We start from the raw sequence: 27746 nt of genomic DNA, 5'->3' as shown, positions 1-27746 counted from the left end.
TGTTCCCCCCAAAAAAAAAAAAAAAAAATCAGTGTACATATAAATATGTAAAAAAATATTCTCTAAATAAATTTTTGATTTCTCTAACTCCAGATATAAATTTTCCACTGAAGAATGCAATCTTAGTGCAAAGGCATGATCAGTTTCAGTAACTACAATATTAGTCAAGATTGAACTAATCACAGTTTATATCTTAAGGAAAGCAAAAATAACTGATAACTTTTTGAGAGCTATAAGGCATATAATTTTAAACAGAATAAATATAAACTGTGTTTGTATAACAGTCACAATTTACATTCCTGATGATTAAATCTAGTATAATTAATATAGCATGACACAAAGTAAAAACCCATCGTCAAGCTCCAGGCTAATATGGCAAAAATATAAGCCCTGTAACCAATTCTTCTGAAATAATCTTTTTGAAGTCCATGGAACTGCTCATAAGATGTTACATTAAGCACTGCATAAGGATTTGTTGCATCAAGGCAGACTATTTAAAGCGATAGTTATTATGTAACATCTTGGGGTACTCCAGAATATCTTTTAACAATTCTGTTTACTTCCAATAACATAAAGCAGAATCTGTACTGTAAATAAAGAAATCTTTTATCCTCTTAGCTGCTTTTATCATAATTCTTCACACACAAACACATTTGCCTCTTCTTTGGTCTAAAGAGTCAGACTCAAACAGGTGATTGGGATAAACTTACGGCAATTTCTCTCATCTGATGTGCCATTATCGTAACAGTTGTTTACTCCATTGCAGACATACTGAAGAGATATACACCTTCCGTTATTGCAAGTAAATTCTGTGTGGGAGTCACAAGTTCGGAACAAGCAGCCAGCCTCATCACTGTTATCTCCACAGTCATTGTAGTGATCACAGCGGTAATGATAGGGTACACATCGCCCATTACCACAGGTAAAAGCTGTGGGCTGACAAGTATGGAAAGCTGCAGCAAATAAAAAAAAATAAAATAATATACATGGATAAAATGTAATCTGAGTTCTCTGACAAAGTAACAAGTGAAATCACAATATTTTTACCTGCCAGGGCAAACACAGCTGCAAAACGGACTGCATGAAAAGTAAAATACATATTTGAATTAAACAAAGTAGAAATTGGCTATACATGATAAAAACTCAATCCTATAAATGCTTTTGGATTCTAGAGCAAATCAGCAGCCATTCAGACCTCAAGTCTGTGAGCAAGCAAGGGATCATTTCCAAACTACAACCATAAGATCCATGATCATAAAGGCATAAAAGTGATAGAGAATACAGTAAAGGCAAGATAGAGTATGCATTACTTTCTCATGTAGTTATTTTAAATGCTTACCACACACACTTTCCAACTCATCACTGCCATCACCACAATCATTGTCATTGTCGCATTTCCATCGCTCAGAGATACACTGCCCGTTAAGACATGTGAAGAAACCAGTATCACACCTGGTACCATTATCCACAATACAGTGCTTGTTATTATTAGCTAAATACCAGCGACCTTCAGAGGGGCACTGACATTCTGCACCAGCTGGACCTAAATTTATGTTTGACAGGTAAAATAAAAAATTTAAAAAGGAGACAAAAAATGAAACAAATTTAACATTGACGTATTAGACAGGGTTCCATGAAACCATTCACAGCTGTGACACTGGAAAAAACAATGAAATTCTCACAACTCCTGCAAGATCTATCTGCTTAGGTAGATGTGTGGTGACTTAGCCATATTTTAGTCTCAATTAGACACATGCAAATCCATTAAAACCCACAGGAGTTATTTCAGAGTTCCCTAGAGGAACTGAGATCAGAACTTGGAGTATCTTAATATTTGCTTGCTGTTCAAATAGCTTTTGACTGGCAGGAAGATACCACCTGATGCTTTCAAATACCAGACGTACAGCAGCTAAGGCTCTATCTCAAAATCAAGATGGTTTTCTAAACTCCTTGCACTAGACTAACTGCTCTTCTCCAAATCAAAGAGAAGTTTGAGTTGTTTTCAGGCAAGACAGATTGTTAAAGGCATTTAAGATGCTACAAATGAAGGCAGGCACTAAATGAGTTTTTCAAAGTCAAGAATCATAACTTTCAAAAACCCACAACACATAGAACAGCTCTGTAACAGGTATGCTTTTTGGGAGATTACTGCCATTCTAGTTTCCTGGCTGCTTGGATTGGTGACCTGTTGGAGCACTTCAACTCCTTACATATTGCACAAGGAGAGATAAAAGATGGGATACATATGTCACTCGGGTCTCACCCCAATATGAAGCTGATGATACAGAGCATGTTTCTGCAGTCCATGACTCAAAAGGACACCTGCCCCCCACAGTATAGACAGAAATCAATTTGTGCTATCTTCTTAGTCATTGTCCAACATTTAAAATGAGGCAGTAGAAATGTTTATTTTGGAAATAAATCATTAGGGAACGATTTCATAATATCATGTGGTAAAGAAATATTGACCATAAAGATTTTTTAAATATTAGGTAGAAAACGTCTGTTCCGTGTTCAGCATATCAGTACGTATTCCCAAGATACACATATGCTGCAGACCCCACTTCATGTCTTGTCCTAGAGGGGAAAAAAAGTTACAAACCCAGAAAACAATGTTTTGGTTTAAATTAGAGAAGCCTGTCCCCTCAGGTGTGTTTGCAAAATACCATGACCTTTTATTTTGATTGCATTTATAAAAAAAATAAATATTAAACATTTAGGAACACTAAGAAATACTTCAGCTGTCCCCATATGACTAAAAATTGTTTTACTATGAACTCTAATACAGGCCACACTAATAGCTTACCGTCACCAAGCATAATAGCTTACCTGGTGCACAGATGTGACTGCAGCCACCATTGAACTGGTTGCAAGGGTTAGTACACTGTTGCTGCTTGCTTTTTGCCCAGACGTGAATATCCATTGGTCTTTGTGGAAGATTCATGATCATTACAATCTGATCTGAACCATCATACTTATTAGCTCGGTAAATGCTTCTTGTGTTCCAGTCTGTCCAATATATGTGCTGATCAAACAATGTCATCGCAAACGGATGCAAAGCAGTGCTAACAATTACCTCCCGATTCGTACCAGTGAGAGTGCACCGCTCAATCTTCTGCCTAGAATAATAAAAAAACTATTACTTCTTAAAAGAAATCTTTTAACTTAGGTATACAGCCATGCCCTAATTAGTCCAGCAACTAGCACCCACCATTTCTGTAATGTGCGCCAATAGGTAGGGTGCTGTTATAAGTTAAAAATCTCAAATTTTCCAATCTGTGGCTTCAATAGTGATGCAGAGTAGCAGCTCTGCAACACTGACACAATAATGTGCTGGAAGTAATCAGGCTGCATATTAAAATGTTTAAATAATTACACTACTGAGAGCTAAAACAAATGCACAACTTTGTCAGAGAATACACTTTTGGAATTGTTGGGATGTTAACAACTTCTTGTAGCAGTAGAAAACCAACAGTCCCATGAAATAAAATTAGTTTTATCTTCTACAGATCCAAGTTTACACAATCAAGAAACAGAAGCAAATTGGCAAGGGTACAAATATTCATCTTCTGCTATATCTCACATAAGAATACAGGAGGGAAAAACAGTTCTAATATATAACAACTACCACATATATAACATCTAACAGCCACAAATATATAGCATACGATAAACATTTCTTCGTTGTTGATATTCCAGTTTTGATTCCACCTCAGGAACAGTATGTATTTGCAATGATAAACAAAATTCTCACAAACAACTTCAAGGAGCCCCAGAAAAATCAGGGTTCAGCTCCAAGTTGGTGATAGACATGTTCTGCTGTATGTGAACCATTCTTTACTTGCACAGATAGCACTACTGACCCAAAACCACCGTGTCACTGCTTCTCCTCTTCAGCCATTTCCACCCTTAAAGACCACTTCAGCAAAGGTCAATGGAGAAGCAGAAGACATGCTGATGCCAGGAGACTCAATATGCACTACTCATGCAAGGACATTATTTCTAAGCATTGTTTATAAGATGATGATGAATGTTAGAGGTTCCTTCTATCACACAGATTCCTGTCTGAGGTAGGCAGACCACACAAGAGTAAAGCACGAGAAAAGAGAAAATGGAGGATGTTCAAAAGTTATTTGCAATTAGGATAACAAGAGAACGATTAATGAGTAATAGAAGGGGTTATTCAAAGGAAGAGAAAATCTTGACAGAAAAACGTTACTATATAAGCAAATACTGAAAACGCGATGAGGTATTGTCAGCAAGTTGAAGACAGCAGAATAAGAACGAGCATGGATAAAATCTGTTCCTTTCCTCCAGCTCCCATCATCTTGCTATTCAGTCACACTGTGATGTTCACATGGCAAGGCTGCCAACCGCTTACTGACAGAAAACATACTTCAGGTTGTCTCTGTTTCATCAAGTATGGCATCATTCAACTGCACGGCTCTTAATACTCATCTCTAGCAGATAGAGGTAGAACAGGGTGTATACTTACCTATAAAGGCATAATGCCTAAGGATTGGAGTAGTGTTTAATCAATGTCAGTGCAACAGAATAATTATCTAAGAGGCTGTGGCACCCTTCATGCACAAGCTTCTGAAAAGGAGCTATTAAGATTCCCAGAATGACTCTATGGATGGTAAGGATGAAGAAGCTGTGGGACTAAAGACATCATACCCAGTGATGTTCTTCCTGCTAGCAGCTTCTCTCCCTGTTCATAACTGCGTGGCCAATACCTCTTGTCTGTGAAGTCAGAAGGGCCAGATGTCATTGCTGAAGACTCCAAGCGGAAGCTCCACCCTTTGGTTCAAGCCACCAAAAGAGTTCTCACAGAAACACTCCAACAACTTAGCATTAGGAGTAAAAAAATCACTTCAATCTATTTCAACTAACCTAAAAGCAACTGTATGTTTAAGTCTCTGCTAGAGACAACATTCAATTATTACCAATTGTATTTAAGGCATTTACTAGAGTACCAGTGTGGGCTGAATAAGAATGGAAACAGCCAATGAGAAAAAAAAACCTGATAAGTAATTTCTCAGGAAGACAAATAGCTTGCCTCCTTTGTCATCACTAGTAGGAAGGAAAAAGCTGCATTTCATATAAGAAGGGAGGAAAAGAAAATAATTGTATTAATTATTACAGGAAAAAATAATAGGCAGCCACTTTATAAGGCAAAAGCTTTAAAGTGAAAGGACAGTTGTGGGAAAAGTGCAGGAAGGCACTTTTCTATGAAGTTAGATGTCTACAAAAGAAGAGACGTTCAAATGCAACTCTCCTGTAATAAAGGCTCAAGCAATTTCCCCCTTTCATGCCACAGGAAACTTTTTAGGGAGAGCCCTATACATAGTTCCCAAGTGTCAGCATGCTGTCTGGTGAGGGATTCTTACTATGTTGCATGCAGCAACTGTGAAGATAGGGGAAAGGAAGACTGTACAACTAGCACATAGATTCTATCCATTTGAGATTTATCTCAAGACTTGCATGTGTGTCCAATGGTATCACAATATGTACAAGGCAACAGGAGGGTCTAGAATAAAAGACTAGAAATGCTATTTTAGAGAAAGAGGGGTAGCACCTTTGGGAGGCTAGCATAAACAAGAGGAGACTAAGCAAGAGTAAAAATGGAGAATATATGGCTCACCCTTGTGTTCCCTTGGTGCATTCAGAGCTAAGGTGCACTGCTATTTTTGAATGTCTGGTCTTCATTTTCACCTCATGCTGGTATCTGTCCCCCTGAAGGAGTAAAGGCCCTCCCCATGAAAGTCAGAATAAAGAAAACTTCATACTGTTTAAGCATATGCTCCCCTACCTCCATTATCTAGAGTCTGAAAAAGAAAAGAGGATGTCTTATCTAACACCCTGCATTCCCCTGAAAAAATAAAGGGTCCTATTACAGATGCCCTGCCCTCCTGTATGCAGATGAAGCCAAATTGGAATGCCTTCCTCCCAGAACAATCAATAGAGGCACAGACCATAACAGTTACTACATTACAGACACAACTTTTTGTCATAGCAAAGGAGAAGCCTGCAAAAGAACTGCTAAGCTGAAGGAAGCAGAGGAGAATGTTCTGATTGCTGCAGTGATTTCTCTCAGACCACAGGTGAATTTGAATCGATACAGACTAAATTATTTTTTAAAAAATTTCTGCTGACAGCAGAAATGCCTGGTAGAGTTGTACCTGGTAGGCAACAGTAAGAAAATCATGCCTAATTCCACAGATGACAGGCATTAACCATGAGCAAGGAATGATGTAAATTGTGCACTGGGATTGTATTTGTTAGAGGAGATGATTATATAAGTCCTGAGTTGCACATAAGATGAACAAACTGCCAGTGGGTACAAATGTCATAAAGCAGTGGACTAAGTCTACACCGTGGCATAACAAAACTTCTTATTACACAGTAGTTCAACATCATTATCAAGACCTCACATTGTATTGCTAATAAGTAACTCTTAACATTCTATAACACCAAGTACCAAATTCCATTGAAATGCTGAAAAACAGTTTAAAAAAGATGAGGAAAATTAAATACTACATCTATTAAAAAATAAAGCAAATGTAAACCAATGTGTTACCAAAACATACAGATTTGCATCAGCCCAGTATAGCTGCTGTTCTTCATAGTCCAGGGTAAGCCCATTTGGCCATACCAAATTGGTGCTCACAATAGGTGTTCTGAAGTTTCCTCCAAGCGTAGCTCGTTCTATCTTTGCATTTGAACTCCAGTCAGTCCAGTACATATACCTGTCAATAATATGATTGCAGGGTTATATTTTCAGCAAATAAAGCTTACAAAGCTTTTATCTGCTCCAGGGTGTTTCCACTGAAATGTGCAGTGCAAAACTAGGAGAAAAGAACTTCTTCCTCTATTTTGAACCATATTGACATGGGAATCTTCTAGCAGGGATCACTGGGATTCAGTGGAGTGAACTTCAGAAATGTTTTCTCCAGCTCCTGTGAGAATCCAGTAAAGTCATTTAATCTCTTTCTTCTCTTCCTTCATTTGAAATACGGTATAATTAGTAATGAAATTAGAAATACAGTATAATACAGCAATGCCTCCCGACTCTCAGGGAATGTTTTGATACTGAAACAAGAATTCTTCTGAGGCACTCAGGAAATATAACAGAAAAAGGGAAAGATTATATGATACTTTAAATAGAGAGATCTCTTGGCAGTGTCACCTGATTATCACAATATGATATTCCTGAAGAAACCTTGCTTTCAAAATTAACCCTTTGATTTTCTGCCTTACATACCAAATGGAAGATGGTTAGTTGCTAGACAAACACCTCTTTGACCATCACTCTCATTCACACCCAGTACCTGGTTCCCACCCTCACTAAGCAGAGCCTCATGCACTACACATTCATAAATGTTCTAAAAATCTCAGAAGAAAATTCAGTTCTCTGAGGCTGAGATCAGCTCAGAAAACTCAAACCTAAAAAGTAAGATCTAGGATGGTTACACGCAGCTGGAACTTAGGGCTCAGAACAGGAAGTATCTGGCAGTCTTTATCAAAGTCTAAATTGTAGTTTCATCTGCAGTCAAAATAAAGTATACAAAGTACAACACATACCCTCTGCAGGGATCTAATACAACGGCTCTGGGTCGTGGAACCCGGGCAATCACTGTACGGTTAGATCCATCCACAGCCATTGAGCTGATAGTCTGATTGAGGTAGTCACTGTAGTAAACTCTGTTGTTGATCCAGTCAAAGGCTATGCCATCTGGAGTCCCCAGGTCTTAGACACATGCAAGCAAACATACACAAGTTCAGTATGGTCTCCTGAGATATTGCAATACTCTTCATTTATTGTAACATGGCAACAGCAAAGATGTCTTTGAAATGCCACTGGTATCAATGCAAATTCATCCATTTAAAATACTTAGGACTCACGGCAGTCCTATGTATGCTGTAGGGTTACAAAGACTTTTTCCTTACATAGGCCTAAGTTCTGTTTGCTATTCTCCAAGTAGCAGGAATCATTCCTCACTCCATAATATTTATTTACTAAATATAATTCTATTACATATAACAATATTTAACCAGATTTATATTTCCATTTCATTGTGATCAAGAGTCCAAAGGAGCATTTTGCCAGATATCTTAGCTAAATATTCTACCTTTACCATTAGCATAAAAATACCTGTTGAGCTAGTGCCAAGTGCTGCAGTTCATTTTTTCTTCAATATCCAATTACTTTGTATAACATTTCAGTGCACTTACCAGATGCAACTACTGTTGGAGAGCCAATTCCTGAGTAAATACTAACATAACTTATTCTTCCTGTCCCTGAAGGATAACTTTGCGTAAAATATATTCTGTTGTTTATGCTGTCAAAATCCAGGGCCACTGCAGTTCTTAACACATTGACTGTGCGGAAGGGAGGACTGTGATTTTCAGGATCTAGGTGGATACTTCTGAGGGCATTCTCAAGAGCAAAAATCAGGTAATCATCAGTTGAAATGGAACAACTCTTGCCATCACTGCCTAGTGTTCCAAAGGCACAACCACATTTGGGCATCTGCATGTCAGGCAGGGCAAAACACAGATGAGAACAGCCTCCGTTGTTGTCCAAACAAGGATTGTTGTTGACATCAAGGGGTGAACGTGACTGGAAATGACTGTTGTAAATGGTAACATCCCTTAGCCAATTAATGTTGTCTCGTATTACTGTTGGCTGATCAGTATTCCCTGGCTCCTTGCTGGCCTGGAAGACTTTTTTCAGGTTCCGATCCACCCAGATGATAGAATTTCCAAAGACAGTGATACCATATGGAGTTGGATAGCGACTGCCATAACGCACAATTTCAACATCACCACCATCAGGCTGAATTCTTGCAATCATATCTAAGGAATCATCCACCCAGTAAATGTATCCATTGCTGTGATCTATGGCCAGCCCACGAGGTGTGACAATGCCCTCAGACACAAGAACTGTTCTGTTGGTGCAGTCAAGAAGTGCACGTTCGATCTTGGGATTTTGCCCATAATCTGCCCAGAACAGGTACCTGTTTTTTGGGTCGACTACTATGTGCCTTGGCATATCTATGGTAGTTTTAAGCAGAACACGGCGATAAGTTGTGTTTAAACGCAAAACTTCTATAAAAGTCTCTGTCAGGAATGCATTTGTAAAATACAGATTTCCTGTATTTAAAGAATAATAATTTAAAAAAAGCAGAAAAACAAAACAGAAAGTTAATATATATTATCATACATACATCAACACCTGAGAAACATAAGCTGATAAACTACTAAACCATAAAATTAATATCCATAAACATCTTAGTAGTTGGAAGCATATGGTACTTGCCTACATTTTGAGGAATTAGAAAGAAGACACCCAAACTGACAATAGTCAATTGATTTCTAAATCCTCATTGATTACCATGGGGAAAGTCACTGGTATAAGATCAAAAGTCCGTTAACTACAGTTGTTCTTTAGGTATACACTTTTTTATTGGCTTGCCCTTGCATAATCTTACTCTTCATGTTTTACAACACACAACTATGAAATCCATGTTATGTCACAGATCTGTAAACAGTAACTAAATTAAGTGTATACAGCAGATGATTATTCTAAAAGTCCTCCCAACAAGCCTAACAATCAACAGAACTATTGCAAAACATAAATATAGTATGTATATGTATAAAATAAAGGTATTAATGGCAATAGTCAGCTAGTTAGAGTTGATGAACACTTTCTGAAGCATTAATATTTGAATTGATCTCTAACATGTTTAAATAGGAACAGGAAGTGCAAGTAGGGAAATTAAAGTTCAAAGACAAAGTACGCCTTTTGCTTTTTTACTTTTCATTATAATTTATAGGATTTGTACACAGCAATCTGAGGGTAGATGAAAGGTCCTTCACTCTTATTAACAATGTCAGCAGACAACTTGTGTGCACTTTTCTCTGATACATGTTTTTTACTGTGGTTGTAAAGCATAGTAGTACACTGGATAACAGCTACTGATGAATGCATGGACAAGAGAGACCTAAGACAAATATGAAAGCATCACAAGAGAAAAGGTTCTATACTCTGCCCTGATAAACTTTCATTTTTACACATATATATGAACATAAGAGCCATTCATTACTACCTCTTCTAAAATCAGTCCATAGGCACACAAGTCAGAATCACAGGACTTCCATTCAAAATAGTTACATTAGGATCCATTTACATTAGTCTAAAAATTTTACAATCTGTAAACAATAACATTCTCCTAAATTCAGCTATGCTTACCTGCTACCCAGTCAATTGCAATGCCACGGATCCCATTTCGTCCTATTCCATTTGTAACAACATTTCTAAAATAAGAACCATCAGGTTTAATTTTACGTATTGCATTCTGAGAAGAAATTGTGCTACTGAAGTCACACCAGTAAATGAAACCAGAAGGCATGTGAACGTCCACATGAAGTGCATTTCGCCCTGAAATATTTTGAAAAGTAATAATTAATTATCTTTTACATAAACTAACTTATTTAAAACATGTGCTATGCCAGCAAGAAATGCCAACAAATTATTAGGCATCTAAGACTTTTTCCTATTATGATATTCACATACCTCTTCCTGCCAGTGGTACCATGGCTTCAGAGTGATCAGATGTCTCTAAACTAAATCCTTTAATTGCAGAAAGCATAGAAACAATTACAAATGAACTGTACGGGGAACAGGTTCTGTTATCAGGATTTAGCTGAAAGCCAGTAGCACAGGCACAGGAGAATAATCCACCAGGTACAGGCAGGCAAAGCTGCTGGCAAACTCCAATATTGTTATTGCAGCCATTTGAGGAACCAGCAGAATCTGTGAAAGACACACATGGAAAGACATAAAAATCTGAACTGTATCATCACAAACACCCATGGATACATCACCAAATTCATGTACTTGCATGATACTAACAATCTGCTGACAAAAATAAAGATCTTAATCACTGTATATTTTAGCACATAAGCGTTAGCAATGGATTTGCCGGTTTCTTGTCATCCAAGATCAATGGGACTAAGAATCAGACCAAGAAGTGATGTATAAATTTGAAGCCAAAGTAACAAACTTCATTTTTTAGTCAATATTACATTGATAATATTTTAGTAAAAGTACGCCTACCAATAGATGCCTTAAGTGGATGGCGGAACATCTCTACAAAAACCAGATAAAATGCTTCTGACACTTTTCCTAAAAATTTAATCAAACCATTTCCTCTGAAAAAACATGCATTCTGTCTCTGAGGGAAGTTCAAGTTTTCACAAGTTGGGTATCCTGAAATAAGTCTTTAGCAAATACTCACTGTCTCTGTAATACACACGTAGGCACTTCAGTCTTGGGACATTATCTCTCAGTACTACTTTGTTTGCTCCAGTGGACTTGTCAACTCGTTCAATAACTTCATAATCTCGATCAGTATAGTACAGAAAGGTATCATACACAGCAATTCCCCATGGATGAGAAAGATGAACCACCAGAGTCACACGATTTGTACCATCCACATTGCCTTTCTCAATCTAAGAAATCAGTTTAAAGCCTAATATTACATTTCTTATAATAAAATTTCAATGTTACAACACAAAATTAAAATCCAACTTATGCTACTAAAATCTCTTCATGCATGAGATCTTTACGTACAAGACAGGAAGAAAAGTCAGCAGGATACCAATAATGATTTCTGGTTTTTCATTCAAATTTGTCATACATTTTAAATGGCAATTAGTAACAACTTTTATTCAGATTTTCCTCAGTCCTACAACTCCTAGTTACATGAATAAACTAAAGTAACTGAATAACTCATGAGAGTCACAGATGCAAAGATAGGTGAACAGGTAAAAAAGCAATTATTAAAAAAAAGTCTCCTACCACTCCTGTGCTTGTGACAGCCCAGTACAACCTTTGTTCCTTAATGTCAATGGTAATGAACTCTACATGGTCAAGGTTGCCAGTGAAGAGGGTTTGTATGCCTGATCCATCCATGTTTGCACTGGCAATCTTTGCTGGGACTCCACTGTCAGTTCCCTGGTCTGTCCAGTACAGCTTCCTGTAACACACATTATCACATCTGTTAGCAAAGCTCGTAACAGAGATCAATGGACCAGCGTACTTGAGCATATACTTAAGTCTACCTCCTTCATCAGCCAAGTACTTCAGCATATGCTGAACAGAGATCACTGTGAACCAGGCCACAATGAAAAAGAGATGTTGTTTGAAAAAAAAGATTAAAATGCTTTCCTCTTGAAAAAGAGAACAACGCCTATTAAATAATTTTTAGAAACCCATAACCTCCCCTGTATCACCCCACAATACCATCAGCAGGTAAACTCAGTAGTATTAGGACTCCAAGAAGAAAGCAGGAGAATAATTATTCTGTTTCACAGATGGCTGCGAGGTTTCAGCAGTGAGTTTGGTTCCAATTTAGAATTTAAAATACAAGTTCAAAAAATCTATACAAAACAGAATTCCATTATCTGGCTCTAGGGAGTACGTGCACTGTCCCGGCCTCAGCTGCTGAAGAACACCTAGGGCACATGGCTGCCAGACTCCCAACCAGCAACAAAAAGTTAGACATCAATTCATATGAAAGCCTGCCAAGTCACTAGCAGAACTCTCTCATTACTGATAGGGTCCTATGGAACACAGATTTAAAAACAAACCAAAAAAAAAGCATCATATTGCAATTTTGAGTACTCGGGAAAAAAGCAAATTACATGTCTTTTTGGGAGAAAGCAGTAAAATCATATTTAGTGCTATGCAATTTAACATGTGACACTCTTCCCACTCTTCTGCTATAGCTAGGCCTCAAGACAGATATCACAAGATATTATGAAGAAAGACTTTAGAGTTCTCTCTACTCTGAGTTCTCATTTTTCAGAGATTTTTTTCACCATCATAACATTCTGAGATCCTTTTTAATTAAAAAAAAATTACCATACAAGTATATGGTAAATTAAGGAGAACTAACATCTATGCAACAATTTATGACGTTATGCAAATATTTTCTAGGGTTTAAAAACAGTAAATAAATTCTGCACAAATATGAAAAAAAAAAAAACCACCACTATGTCAAATGCAGGATGGAAGCTGAAGACGGTAAAAATTGAAGAAAAACGTGGAGAATATACTCATGCAAAGACAAGAGCGATTTTGGAAATTTACCCTCTTGCTGGATCAACTGTCAAACCAATTGGTGTGCCAGCTCCCAGAGAGGTGCCATCATTGGTAATCAGTGTTTTCCTGTACATTACGTCACCATGCAGCTTCAGGACCTATGCAAACATTGAATTTATCAGAGCACATGAGAGAGAACTTAAAATAGATTTTCAAGTTAAAGGAAAGAAGCTTAAATCCACAGGTAGTTGAAATTGCAGAAGACTCAAATACTATGAAGAAAAAGCACATCGTTCTGTGCTCTAACCATCTCCCTTCTCTTAACAACCACTCCTTGAATGAGCTACTTGCAGCTTAGAACTTGCCTGTTAACAAGTAAGCAACCTAAGTATAAAAATAGTTAATCTTTCAGCTTCCATAATATCTTGAAAGTATTACAAGCCAAATGAGTTGATAAAATGATGATTTAGAAAGTATTCAAATTCATTTGTTTTAATTAGCCTCTTTTTAATTTAATAGTATGTATTAATATTCTGGGACAAGGACATTAATGACTGGGCTTATTCAGTCATTACTGTATTATATATCGCTTATCCTCTTATTTTGCCACACTAAATGGCAATTTTTCTTCACATTCCATCAGACTGCTCGTCTCCAGAAAGCTACATAATATGATATCAAAGCATTTGGGAGTGGATCTTACTGCACTTGATGGCAACATTCCTCTACCATCAGAAGCACTGCATTGGGACCATTGATTTGAAGTGAGAATAGTAATAATAGTAATAACTCTAGTGATCAGTGAAGTTGTGTGTCAAACACCAGAAGCCTAATGACTTGGGGGAGGGGAGGAAGTAGGGGTGCGCAGGGGGAAGATCTATGCACAAATCAAGTTCCCAGAACATTCTGTTTTCAGTCATTTTGACTATGCTCAAATTTAGGTTTATCTCTTAAAGTTTGTACAGTATTTTTCTACAGACTCTTTGCGTTTTAAAATAAATCTAATTTCAGTTTTTAACTTAAAAAAAATACTAATTACTAAACTGTGTGCATAGCAGTGAAAAATGTAGGCTTTTACTTTCCAATTGTCCCTCTTAAATAATTACCTCAATTGACTGTGTCCCTGGGTTACTGTAATACAGGTTTGCAGATATCCAGTCCAGTGCCAGACCAAAAGGAGCACCGATAACAGCTGCTGGAGCAAAAACCGTCCTGTTGCCTCCATCTGACCTCACTCGGTGAATTTCACCCTTGGGGAAAAAAGATAACAGAAGTGAAAAATTGTCAAGATCAGAAAACACTTTTTTATTCCAACTACATGAGCACTTACTTTATATTACAATCTTTTCTTAGTAAAATGAAAATCCAGTAGAGAGAAATGTGTTTGTATATGCTCAATGCATAAACATAGTAAAAATATTATTGCAAATCATAATTATCCAGTGTGAAGAGGCATTACTGTCCACCAACCAAAACCTGATCAACAGAAATAAAATTACTGTATTTTATAAGGTTTAACAGTCCATATTTAAGCTATACAGTCACACTTCTGTAATTTGTATTTCATCATCAAAAGATTTTATAAGGATACTTTAGTTAACCATCTTGAATATAACTGAAATCTAGTAAAGGAAAATACTGTTCTCCCCATGCCTAAATATTTAAGAATCAATTTTTTAATATGCTCTAATAGCAAGAATTAAGAATGAGATTATCTTTACAGGTTTCTTCATAAGGGTAACCCTTGAAATGATAACTTCTGACTTGCAGATTCCATGGTATTAGCTACCATGTGCAATGCTAAAGCACGATATAAACAAGCACCAAACAGAGAGACAAGACAGACAGAGGTCTGAAGTGGTTACTATAGCTGCTTTCCTGAGGTTTCTTCAGGTTGTCAGTTTTATAGGAGTTCTGCAGAAGTCCTACATATTATCACGTGGATCTTTCACAAGTTGTATTAATGCAGAATTGAAATACCAGCAGCTATTGCAAATTATTAAGCCTTTTGGAGAAGAGATCAGTAAGGTTAGGGGAGCTGTAAGTGATTGCTGAAATCTGTTTCGCTTTCCTCATTAATTACTTCCTCCACCACTGATGCACCCTAGGGAAGATCTCACTCCACGGTGCAGGTTCCCAGACAGGGTAGCACTGGGACTCATCATCCCAGTTCTTCATTGAGGCAATACACGTAGTAGGTCTGACACTTTGCTGGAAAAACAGAAGGGCTCTGCCAACTCAGAGGGACAGAACATACAACACACTGTTAGAGCCTGAACTTTGCATCACTTCAAGACAGAAGCTGTGCAGCTAACACTAGCCCAGTTCAGAAAGGGAGGAGGCAGAGGCAGAGGGAGAGCAGACCAGTAAAGAATGGGGAACAAGTTGCATTGCCATCTTAGAGCAGAAACTTTAGCACAAGCACCCAGCGATCATTTGGTCTATTCATATTCTTAATTGCTTCATTAACATGGTATCAGTATAATGTCTAAATATCTCAGCACATAATTGAAAATTGTGTTCAGAAAGGAAACAAAGTATTAGATGGCAAAAATCTGATCAGGAACTCCAGGCCAAATTCACTGCTGGCTTAAAAAGGTAGAATAATTTCTTAGACATCGGTAGAGTGCTGTTTGCTGAATCCTAACAATGTAGTGTTATGTGCAAATTAACCTGTCCTTGAATCCCTAGGCCTACAGAAAAAAGTAGGATAACTTCTGATGCTGTATAAACCCTACTTGGAGATGCTTATGGACATTGAATATTTACAACAGCGTCTAGTATAATAGGTACTTTAGGTACAGTTATGAATTCTCCTACCTATCATTTACATTTATAATCAATAACCTACAGTCATGACAGCTGAAGATAAAAATACTTCAGAAGTGTTTTTCAAGTAGAGTAAGGAGGACTCTGACATTTACCTGAGTTTGCTTCAGACAAGATGCACAGGTTGATGAATGTTCAACTTGAGCTCTACCTACAGCTCCACCTGTTGCCAACACTGGCAGTGAAATTACTATGGACCACGCAAGTGTAGACAAACCCCAGGAAACCCAAACATGCAACGGATGGAGGCAAAACAGGGTGTTAAGGAAGAGCAGTAATGGACAAGCACTACAATGAAGAAAGTAGGCAAGTATGTTCTATCATTAGAAACTAGAGAAATATCTTTTTTTCAAAGAGCGAGCCATGACTGACACAGGTGTCTCAGCTGTGTTTGGGAGCAACAGCAGCCCAAGGCCTGCAGGTCAGGGGTACAGATAGGGGGCACAGCCCATAGCACACATTTGTCAGGCTGGAGCTCAAGAACTAACTAAAATACAGCACTTACCCAGACTCAGCCTGCACAGGCACCTGACATTTGCCAGGTCTGTTAATGGATATATCAGCCCATGATCTCCTACAGGACTGTTCAACCTCTCGTAAATGCCAACTGTATCTGCTGGCTGAGATCTGTCAACATTTTTTTCAGACTGCACAGAGGACCAAATAGATTCCTGAATATTTATCTAGTTCCTTGCGCAAAGGTTTGCTTAAATAGGTCTATTTAAATACTTCCCAGGAACAAAACTTTCTAATTTTAAAAGAATAAATAATTATTTTAATTCCTTTATGAGCAACATAGAAAAGGCTTTAAAACACGTGGTTTTTAAACTTAGTTTTACTTCAGAACTGCAAAATATAAGGCAAACTGGTTGGCAGGAAAAAAAAATCAATCTTGTGTGGATGAAAGGTGACAAGTTAGTGTGAACCGTTTCTGTAAAACATAACTACGGAAATCTCCTTATCTACCACAATACTTCTCCAGGACACCTAAGCACTGCTCTTCTTCAAATAAGAACTGCTTTTGAGTTTCCAAGAGTGAATACATATTGCTGTATCAGCAGTTTCCTACCACATCCATCTCCTAGACTGACACTGATTTTTTAAATTTTTTTTAAGTGTCCATTCTGTAAAGATTGGGAATTCTTTGTGGCAAATTCATCTTAGGGAACACATATTGTTTCCTATTTCAGGACAAGCATTAAAGATGGTTAGTCAAACAATTATAATCAACTATTCAAAAATAGTTCAAACTATTTTTTAGATCTCTAAGTCTCATATGCGCTACCTGGAAATTTTTGTGACTTTGCAACCATTTTCTTCTATTTAAAGAAAAAGATGCCTCTCTACTACATTACTTCATTAAGTGCTCAGACTAGATTTATGTATTTTCATTCTAATGTTTAGTGTCACTGTGTCCAATGTACTGCTCCCATGGAGAAGTGTCCTGGCTGTATTTGCAGAATTAAGTTCTAAATCAAGAGAGGAAAAAGTCAACTATAGCAAAGTGGGGCTGAGAGTATGGTTCTGTCAATGCTTTCCAATATTTATTGTTCATACTCCGACTCCAGAAATAGCATTAATCAAATATTTCAGCTGACAAAGATTAAAACTAATTCACAAAAGAGATGAAGCTTCTTTATCTTATCTTTGGGGGGGGGGGGCAGAACCCCCCAAAAAAAACACAAACCACAAAAAACTTTCATTCCATTCCATTCTATTTATCAAAATTCTTACCTGCAATGATAATATATTTGTGTCAAAACCATTATTTTAAAATAAATTGTCTTATTTTAGTGCACATTTTGAACACAAATACTAACTTACCGGATTTTCAATCCAATAAATCATCTGTTCAGAGTCATCAAAGTCAACATCAACACCATTCTGAACTCCTGCTATTGGAACCATAGCATCATTCGTCTTCTCCTCAGGGTTCAAAGAAATTCCATAAATTATATTATCTCTTACAGCAATAAGGAAAGGGTGTTCAACTGTGAAAACATATAATGTAATTCAGAGTTGTTTCTGATCAAGAAAATGGCATTGTGATATGCTTTCCCTCTCCTACCCAAAAGTTCTCCAGTGCTAAGTAAGCACAGTTGAATGTTACCTGTGATGTTTTGCACCCACTTACCTGTAAGTTCATTCCCTCACTAGGAGTGAGGTAATCAGTTATTGTAATTGTTGTAACATTAAAAGTTTCAGCACTGTGCAATCATAATGCATGTGCAAGCAAATTCTGAGGAAGAAGAAGTAAATAAGGCAGGACCACTCACTGCTGGCCTAGAGGACAAATACATTCACACAACTGCTCTGAGCAGCTTTTTCAAATCTCTGGGAAAGGGAACCAGCAGGACAAAAGTCTGAGGGCTCTCCAGTATGCCTGAGATGGGTTCTAATGCCTATTGGGCACGATCCACAAGCAAAGTACAGCATCACAGCAGCCATTACTGATTTTTATTATTAAATAAAACTGCAGTACTTTCTTTTCTTGTTTTATCTCTAAAGGAATAGACATACTCCTTTCTAGGTAAACTTGTAGCCTAGGCTTAAATCTTATTAACAAAGGGCATCTAGTCAGATAATATGAGAAAATGCATTGGAGAGCTGTGGAGCGTGAGTCAGCAACTTCCATTTCTCATCTGCTAGGCAGTAGGGGAGAGAACATCCTGAACACCAATTCCCCTATTTCTAGTGCTTTTGCCTTTGGAGAACAATTCTAGCCTCTTCCCTCCATAGGCACACGTTACCATTTGATAGCGAACTGGGCTGCTGCTGCACAGAAAATAACAGTAACCCATTTCCTCTTTTAAAATAGATCAAAGAGGGGGGGGGTTGGTTTGTTTTGGTTTGTTTTGGTTTTGTTTTCTTCACTGGCTGCTTAATACATTTATATAAATTTTGCAGCAAAAATTTTGACAAAAAAACCCATCATTGCATATCTCAAAAATTATCTCCATACTTCCCTCTGGCAGCTGGAGCTATTTCTCAAATTTGACATAAACTTATATACTGTTTATCTCAGCACAAAAATCACATTTTAGCAAATAATTGCCTGAAGATATATAGCTAGCTCTGCCTGTGAAATTCTTGGACTTATTCTTTTTTTTTTTTTTCTCCTAAGAATGTGACACACCAGTGCTCGTCTATAAAGCATTTGTAAAGAGCAGCTATATTCATGTGAAATTGGTTTAATGCATACAAGAACCTGGACTCATAATTCCCTTTGTAATCATACACAATACAACACTACCAAATCCCACTGGAATGCAGATATGTGAATTCTCTAGGCTATACTGTACTTTACAAGGTTGACAGCCTCATTTAAACCAATTATACTCTAAAGAAATTTTTTTGCCGATTGCTTCCTTTAACACCTACGCAAATCTATATAGTCTGATTATCATTTGTATAATGGACAATAGAGCAAATTTTCTCAGCTATCTAGATCTAAAAATCTGTGTAACTTCATCAGATAGACATTAATATAACTTCTTCAGTTCTTAAAACAGGTTTACATGACAAATTATAATCCATATAAGATTCATGGATTGATATATTAAATATGCAAAAATACCATATTTATACAATATTTTAATATACAGATTCCTTGCTTTGTTTCCAAGACAGCTTGCAACATTACCATCTTTAATATCAACCTAAAATGCATTTTAAAGTAAAATAGGTGCCAAGGCAATATTAGAATATTAGCATTCTTCATTTTATGTAAAGCTAGAAATGGTGCAATCCCAGAATCAATGACCTTCCATCAACATGAAGTTAGCAGTATTTAATATGCGAACTAAGTAGGCAGAGACCAGCAATATCATCGCTTTGTAGAGACACTGGCAACCAAATGCATGCAGCTCAGTTTAATCTTTCTTCTTGGCCTATTAAACGATGACAGAAAGGATAAGGATAATAGTAAATATTAAAAAATAAAATAGCAAATGCCTATTCCTTTGTAATCATTAGCAATAATTAAAAGCTTTTACCATTAAAGTAATCAGCCTGGATTTTATGACTTATGTGCTGGCCTTCAGCAAATACATTATTTTTAAAAATTCCCAAAATCTGTAGATGTTTTTTACATACTGTTTTAAATATATAAATTCCATCTAAAAATAAAAAATAAGCCCATAGAGTTTAAAAGAACTGTGCTTCACAAAAGCATATTTCTATTTCTCTCTTACACAATTTATATTGAGCAACTATGTCATTTATAAGAGGGCCACAACTGTAGTTAAGTAGACACAGAGAACTTCACAACATGTGGGAAATAAAGATAAGAGCTGTCAACAGCTTGATTCAGTGGCAGAACAGGGTCAAATTCTACCCATGCAAGTGCTTCATTACTGCCATGTTCCATTTCTTTCATCATGATCCCTCCATAAGCCTGCACGTACTAAAACCAGTACAGTTTTCTAGAAGAAACCCATTGTTTTTAATAAACAAATCTGCACTTCATTTCAGATTATATACATTGGTAATTATCTTACTGCTGCTAAGAAAAATGTAAAGGCAATACAGCTCTTTAAAAAACACACTGCCAAGTATGAAGCAGGAAAATAGCATGATATGGCTTTTAAAATTTAGGTAGTTTTAAAAGAAAAGGATCTTTTGACTGTCATGGATTTCTAGTGTTAGCTCATCTCAATGATAATTTCTGCTTAAATTTCTGTGATTTGAAGCTTCCTTATTAAGGAAGCACCAAAGCACATTTTATGTCTGTGCAGCTGATGGAGATTAATAATGAATGCTTCGTCTGGAAAAAGTCAATCTAATCAAATTTCTGGCCACAAACTGCATGCCGGTAATTTGAATTTTTGTGACTTTTTTTTTTTTTATAATGAATTGGCCAAATGATTTTTACAAATCATTGAGGTCTGTGGACTGTTTAAAGAAAGTTCAGTGGTATTTTTTGATATGAAGTTTTGTTTGCAAAAGTTAGCTCTGTTACAGCTACACCACCTGTAGCATCTGTAATTTTAGGCTGTGTTTCTAGACCTCCTGCATTTGGCATACTAGCTTTTTACACTGGGGAGGGAAAAAGCTCAAGCTATGAAATTTTGATCTGAATTTCAAAATGTGTTAGTTCAGACAGGCTAAACAGAGTGTTAAGGAATAGGGAAAGCATCTCTCCTGATTAGGGGAAACCAAAAGATTGTGACTGACTTAGCAAAATACAGGCTGAGAAAGAATGTGTCACTTCAAATATATACAACAGAATATATACCAGGGCTGAAGGAGAGCTACTGATGCTGTTTATCCTGAAGGACAAAAATGGCATAAGAAATGGGCATAAACTGGGGAAAGACTATATTTGGACAGAAAATCAGGTTTCCAAATATCAAAATTATGAGGGCTAGTGAGTTTTAGAACCAAATTAATCTTAAACTGGAGCTTGACTGGTGAAAGTAGACACATGATACAGGAGTCAAAGACAAGAAGGGAACAGGTTTCAGTGACCAAGAAAGCCCCTTCTAGTCCTGCATCCCAACACACTTACAATTGCAACTCTTAAAAACAGGTTTCCAGGCTGAATGTTTGTAATAAGAAGGATAACATTCTGCTGAGTATGTTTTCATTTTTAAGTGATACTAAGCTCCTTCCAGATGTATTCCAACAGTTAAACATTCAATGTGTTGAAAAAACTTTAAAATGTGGCTTCTTTAAAGTGATTAAAAGAAAATTTAGTTCACTCATTTTCCACAAATGAAGCATCTGAATCTCTGACTGAGTTCTTCCCAGAAACTGGCTCCAAACATTTAAGGCCAAGTGCATTCCATGCATCCTAAATGAGTGATGCCTGAAATGGCCCTGAACTTTGATTTCATGAGTACCAGCCCACAGACCTGAAGTGTGCTTTTTGTCTGACAGAGGAATGGATTTGACAGTCTCAGGTCTTTTTTTTTTTTTTTTTTTTCAACCTCTCGTTATTACTGCCCTACCTCTCATGCAGTTCCTGCTGTCAGGAGAAAGAATCCATCCTGAAGGACAAGCACAGGAAAAAAAAAGCGGTCCAGATGAAGAAAGCAAGCAGAGGTGGCTACAGGGGGATGATGCACAAGAATTGATACCTGAAAAAGGAAACATTAGCAACTGTAACAATATGAGTGACTGGAAAGACTACTCAATCTTATGGCTACTATCAACACAGAACTAAATCAGTTTTGCTGTTTCCTTAAAATAAAAAAATTATTTCCAAGAACCACAAGCAATACAATACACTCTTAACAGGGTAACTATACACTGTTATGTAAAACCAGTATCATTATCACAGCTGTCTTTTCAATTTTTTTTACATCATAGAAAAATCTTTTAAAATCCTTTTCAAACTTCTCCTAACAGTACCAGGAGGCCTGTAGGACTTTGAGTCTTTGATCATTTTAACCTTTCTAGATTTAAATTATTTACTGAAGCTTCTTGGAGAAAACCAAAGAGATAAAGTTGTTGCCTACACCTCATTCAAAGGTTGTGGAAGTTCAATGTTCAATTTCTTGGATCACTTTGAAACTGTCATTCTAAGCTTGTAAAATGTAAAAAAGACAGTGAAGGAGGTCGCTACTGAGTGCTTTTATTACTATACACTACAATTCAACCATTTAGATCACTTTCACAAACTTGCTGCTAAAGAGAATTTTTCACTATGAACCATCTCCATAAGAAAACAGAGATCTGATTTTGAGTATATCATCCTTAGCAATTGCAGCAAGCATTATTCTAAGAAGCTGGGAAGTTCCAGAAAATGACACAATTGTTCTTAATATAAAAACTAACAAGAACTGGAAACAAGTTAATAAAATGACAATAAAACAATGGCATAAACTCAAGACTCAAACCACAAGAAAATTATTCATCTCAGTGTAACAAATCTAAACTCTAGTTTGTGTAAGATCTAATAATTTACAAAAAAGAACAGTGGATGACAGTTTTAATACTGTGTCTGGAATTTCAATCAGCAAATAATTATTTCTTAATTTGTAAACATTAGCATGTTTTGCTATTTTGCAAGTCATTTATTCTCTTCTGTCTGGCCATATAAAGTACAACAGAACAATTCTAAATGAAAAATCATAAAAAGTACTAATTTAACACAATGAAAGAAAAAAAAAAAAACAATTTTCTCCATCAGTGGTAGAAAGTTTTTTAAAACCTTGGGTTTTGAAACAAAACCTCTTAAACCAGAACTATGATGCATAAATTAATGGTACCCTCTGGTGACTGAGCAATTTGCAGTGAGAATGCTAAGCAGTTTTAGCTCTGAACATGATTGAGGAAGGTTTTGTTAACAAAACAAATATAGTGCTATAATTACTAGTCCCTTACTCAGATGCAAGTCTCTGCCCTCACCACTAATAATATAACAATGACTTTTTTATTTCATAATCAGAAACACTCCATACACAAGAAATACAGCAAAAAATGAAAGACAATATTGTGTAAATATACTTCCCACTCTTCAAGTCACACCATGAAATGATGAAAAGTCTGATTTGGAAGATAAGTCTATCTAACAGAAAGAAAAATAACTTTTTTTTTTATATAGTCTTTTTTTTTTTCCAGTCTTTCAGATGCAAAAGTTCACCTGCATACGATCTCAGAGGGAATCCTGAATGCAACAAAGGGGTTTATTTATTATTATTATTATTTCGTTAAGTAAAATGCAAAAGTGCTTTCACAGAAGGTTGATAACAGTAATCTTACCTAAAAGAATGATATTACTAACATACTGAGTTTGGTATGCCACAGAGACAAATTTTAAAAATTAAAATGCTTTCTCAGAATGCTCCAATTTTCTTACAAAAACATTCAAAACAGTGCAAGGAAATGGCATATTACTTCCCTATTATTCTTTTTGGCTAGTCATTATGCCTACATGCTGTCTGCATTGCTTTCCCTAAACAGCAGCTTGGACAAGCTGGTTCAGCAGGCTGGGCAGGCTAAAATGACCTTCAGCTGCAAGTCAATAGTATCAAATATTTGTTTGTTTAAACCCAGCCCATTTGCTAACAAGACTGATTCCAGGAGTGTCTATGCATGACACTACTGCATGACTTATTTTTGTCAGGTTCTTTTGCTGAACTTACCACTAGGTTGCTTTACAGGATGGACTACCACAAGCCCCAAAGGCTGGTGAATGTTATAAATCATAACTGTCTGGTTTCCTCCATGCCATTTATTGGCCCGAATTACTCGATTAGTATAGCGGTCACTCCAGTACACAAAATCTTCAAAGACAGTTAAAGCATGTGGATGCTGCAGTATCTAAAAGGCAAGGATGATTACCAACTTTAGTTCTGTACATTTGTGTATGTAAAGCTTGCAATGAAGTAACAACAAAGCTGAGCATAATTTTTAAAAATAAGAAAAAAAGCAGCTGTGTCTCAAAAGAGATTTTTCAGCAGAAGAGTAAAAAATAGCATGTATTCCCTACAAACAAGACATTAATTATGGGGGAAATATACATTTCTTAAAATGAAAATGCTAAATGGACCCTCTGAGATGTACAGCATGAGGAATTAACAAAGCAGTCTAACTGTAGGAACAGAACACAGGAAACCAACAAATAAAGACCAAATTGCAGATTTTCAAGGGCACAAGAGGAAACGTCTACTGAGAGTTATGGACCCATTAAGACCTTGCATCTCTGACAAGTTCCCCGATAATTTACCAGAGGGTCGAAGAACGTGGCTTATCTAAATTTCAGGAAACTAGGAGTGCGTCAAGAAAGATTGTACCAGCTCCTGTATCACGAGTTGTCTCTCTAGCCAAAATCAAAAGCTCCAAGGTTCAATTCTTGAAAACATACATGTGGTATTTATACCAGCTTATGTGTACCACCTGAACATCTATCTGATCTATTGTGCTAGTAAAGGGACAGTGCTACGAGCTGCCAGCAGCACCTCACTTGGAGATCACCTGTAAGGGGGATGTCTTCATCAAGTGCCTTGCCCACAGCAAGTCCTGGCAGCACCAAACCCTTCACTGCTGTCAAGAACAGTAGCAATCATCACTCACAGAAGGTGACCAAGGAAAGTTTTCCACGATTTTCAAACTGTTTGCCTACAGCAAATGCACCAGCCAGTAGCAGCAGTGTCAGATAATCACCTTTAGACTTCACGCATGCAGACAGAACAAATGAGAATCATCTTAAGCACGAGGTCTACCCTCAGCTCCAGGTTCTGTTGAAGATCACCTGACAAACTATGAATAGGATATGCAATTCTCCTTTTTCCAGCTGCAACAAGCAGCTGAAATACTTCATATCTGCTTCACCTAAGTATTTTGAGGAAAAATACATCCAAGTCTATGACAGCCCAAATAAATTTTTAAGTACTATCAGCAAGACCATGGGTAAACAATGGCTTCTTATTAATGTCTTACCAGATCACTTGCAACCACCTGTCGTCTGTTGTTTCCATTGTAATCACAAAAATCAATATAATCAAGATAAGCATCAGCAAAATAGAGAAGTTTATTTGGGTAATCAATGGAGAGTCCATTAGGCCAGTAGATTTTGTTGTTAATAATCACTGTTCGCATTTTGCCATCCATGCTGGCTTTTTCAATTCGAGGGTTTTGGCCCCAGTCAGTCCAGAACATTACATGAGCACTGAAAAAAGTAACTCGTAGTTACCAATCTGAAAAAAACACCTAGCTCCCTATTGAGAAATGTTACACAAAGACTCATTAGCCAAAAAATAGAAACAACCTTTTAAAGAAGAGTCCTACACAATGATACTGAAATTACTTATTTCAGCAATATGCCTACCTAAGATATTACCATAATTTCTGTTGTAAAAATTAATACTTCTACTGCTGTTTTCATTTGTCAATAATAGCAGCATACAGAAACTACTGTTGTCACTGTTTTTCAGAGTTGATTATAATCTGATTCTGCAGTTGCCAAATAATAATTTTATATGGGTTTGTACTTTCACAGGCATGCATTGATAATGTCAACAGCACTATAACTGAAGAGACCCACATGGCTGGCAGTAAACAGAGCTCAAGGCACTGAAGAGCTTAAAAAGCAGTAAGTTTGTATATTAACAGTTTGCATCATAACATTCCATTTACTCTATGCCACTTGCTATCTGAAATGGGAAGGTGCTTTTGTGATAAGATTAATATAGTATAGATAATTATTTTAGACTTCAGGCTATGAAGGAACCTGTTCCTTCCCAGGTAAGCATATCATACAATATTACATGGAAGTTTGTGGTATACCACCAACTGATAATGATATGTCAGATTTTTGAATTAATAGCTCTTAACTAGGAATCAGATTTAAGAAAATCTGTTGGGGGGGAGGCGGCACACGGGGAGTCTTACTATAGTGAAACAGAGCAACAGATTACAAATAATTACCATATGACTTCAAATATTAAGTCAACTCTGCAAGCACACTATTTCAAAAAAAATCATCTTAAGTTTTCTCTTCCACTTGTCATTTATAATTACAACACAATTTGGACATATCTCAAATTTTAATATTGTTATATCACAAAATATGCATCTTTTCAAAACAAAACATTTTTAAAAAATCTTACTCAGTTCTGGGATCTAACACTAGTCCCCTTGGGTTTGTTATATTTTCACTAATCAGCACGGTCCTGTGGCTCCCATCCATTTTAGAGACTTCAATTGTTTCCAGAACAAAGTCTGTCCAGTAAAGATTGCGACCTACCCAATCTACTGCTATACTTTCAGTCACGGTGACACCACTGTCAAACACCTGTTTAATAACAAAAATTAAGAGGAAGGGAGAGAGAGAGAGATCACAAACTAGTTGATATTAAATTTTTATCCTTTCCACTTCTACAGATATGGAAAACGGGGAACAAAATCTCCAATATTTTCTAGGTCTCTTATGCAGAAAGTCACAATGTACATATGCAAAGTGCTGACAAAGCATATATTTAAACACTCCTACTAACTTGAATGAGTCTATTGAAGAAAATTGGCATCTACTAATAGGAAAATTAACTTATAGCCTGACGTTAAAAAAGGGTTTCTTGAAAGCATTCAGTTTTCTTTTTCAAAAAGCTGTATGAAATTTTGGCTTAGTGTCTACAAAATTGTTTCCACTATCTATGTTATCTGTCTTCTTAAGATGTTGAGATTTCCCTTATCCCCTTTGTTAACTGGAGATACAGCATCTTCCATTTCCTCTCCGCAGCAAAGACAAGAGTAACTCAGCAAAACTTACTATTTTTCGGCCAGTCCCATTCTGATAAGCACTCCAAATTTTATCTTGTGTTGTATCAGACCAAAAGACACGATCTGTGACTGAATCAAAATCAATAGCCACAATATTCCTCCCATCCCGAACCAAAGAATAAATACTGTGTGACTGAGAGGTGATGTTGTCCACAATGATTTGGTTACGACTTGCCACAAGCAAAAGAAGATTCCCAGACTCTGACAAAGGAAAAGAAATTAAAATAAAACAATAAACTATTCAACAGTAATTCTGTAAGAAAAAGAAATACCAAGTAATTTGACATGTCTTCATAGCATTAAAGCTATTGTATCTAGATACGCATATCGAAAGGACAAATTCAAATCAATTCTCAGGCCAAGATATATTATACCTGGTCTGTGCATCCCAACTTTTGGACCTACCTTGGCTTTTCTCCAGCCTTTCTCCATCATTTGCTCTTTCTACTAGACTCCACTTCCAGTCTCATATATGGGTGTCAGGTCATCTCTCCCATTGTCCAACCAATTTGCTGCTGACATCCAACCCTCATTGCTCCATAAGCCACTCTCAGATTCCTGTTCTGACTCAAACCCCAGC

General features: G+C 36.7%; 1 protein-coding gene across 4 annotated transcripts in view; it reads right to left on the bottom strand.

Moving 5' to 3' along the window:
- Window positions 1-27746, bottom strand: part of LRP2 (LDL receptor related protein 2) — a 128036-nt gene that overhangs the window by 42583 nt on the left and 57707 nt on the right. For 2 of the 4 annotated variants that reach the window (XM_027810692.2, XM_055718826.1), the window contains exons 27-45: window positions 27156-27367; window positions 26497-26681; window positions 25328-25556; window positions 24031-24208; window positions 21892-22020; window positions 17765-17931; window positions 14218-14361; window positions 13160-13269; window positions 11867-12044; window positions 11304-11517; window positions 10580-10819; window positions 10256-10444; window positions 8236-9156; window positions 7585-7750; window positions 6591-6749; window positions 2830-3119; window positions 1340-1543; window positions 1048-1077; window positions 711-953 (exon numbers count right to left, since the gene is read on the bottom strand). In XM_027810692.2, coding sequence (XP_027666493.1) covers window positions 711-953; window positions 1048-1077; window positions 1340-1543; window positions 2830-3119; window positions 6591-6749; window positions 7585-7750; window positions 8236-9156; window positions 10256-10444; window positions 10580-10819; window positions 11304-11517; window positions 11867-12044; window positions 13160-13269; window positions 14218-14361; window positions 17765-17931; window positions 21892-22020; window positions 24031-24208; window positions 25328-25556; window positions 26497-26681; window positions 27156-27367 — 4188 coding nt within the window. The remainder of the gene's footprint in view (window positions 1-710; window positions 954-1047; window positions 1078-1339; window positions 1544-2829; window positions 3120-6590; window positions 6750-7584; window positions 7751-8235; window positions 9157-10255; window positions 10445-10579; window positions 10820-11303; window positions 11518-11866; window positions 12045-13159; window positions 13270-14217; window positions 14362-17764; window positions 17932-21891; window positions 22021-24030; window positions 24209-25327; window positions 25557-26496; window positions 26682-27155; window positions 27368-27746) is intronic. The other 2 variants (XM_027810694.2, XM_027810695.2) reach the window with 1 other exon arrangement.

Source organism: Falco cherrug, chromosome 8 (assembly GCF_023634085.1).
Source record: "Falco cherrug isolate bFalChe1 chromosome 8, bFalChe1.pri, whole genome shotgun sequence".
Taxonomy (NCBI): domain Eukaryota; kingdom Metazoa; phylum Chordata; class Aves; order Falconiformes; family Falconidae; genus Falco; species Falco cherrug.
This window is presented reverse-complemented; position numbering and strand designations above follow the sequence as displayed.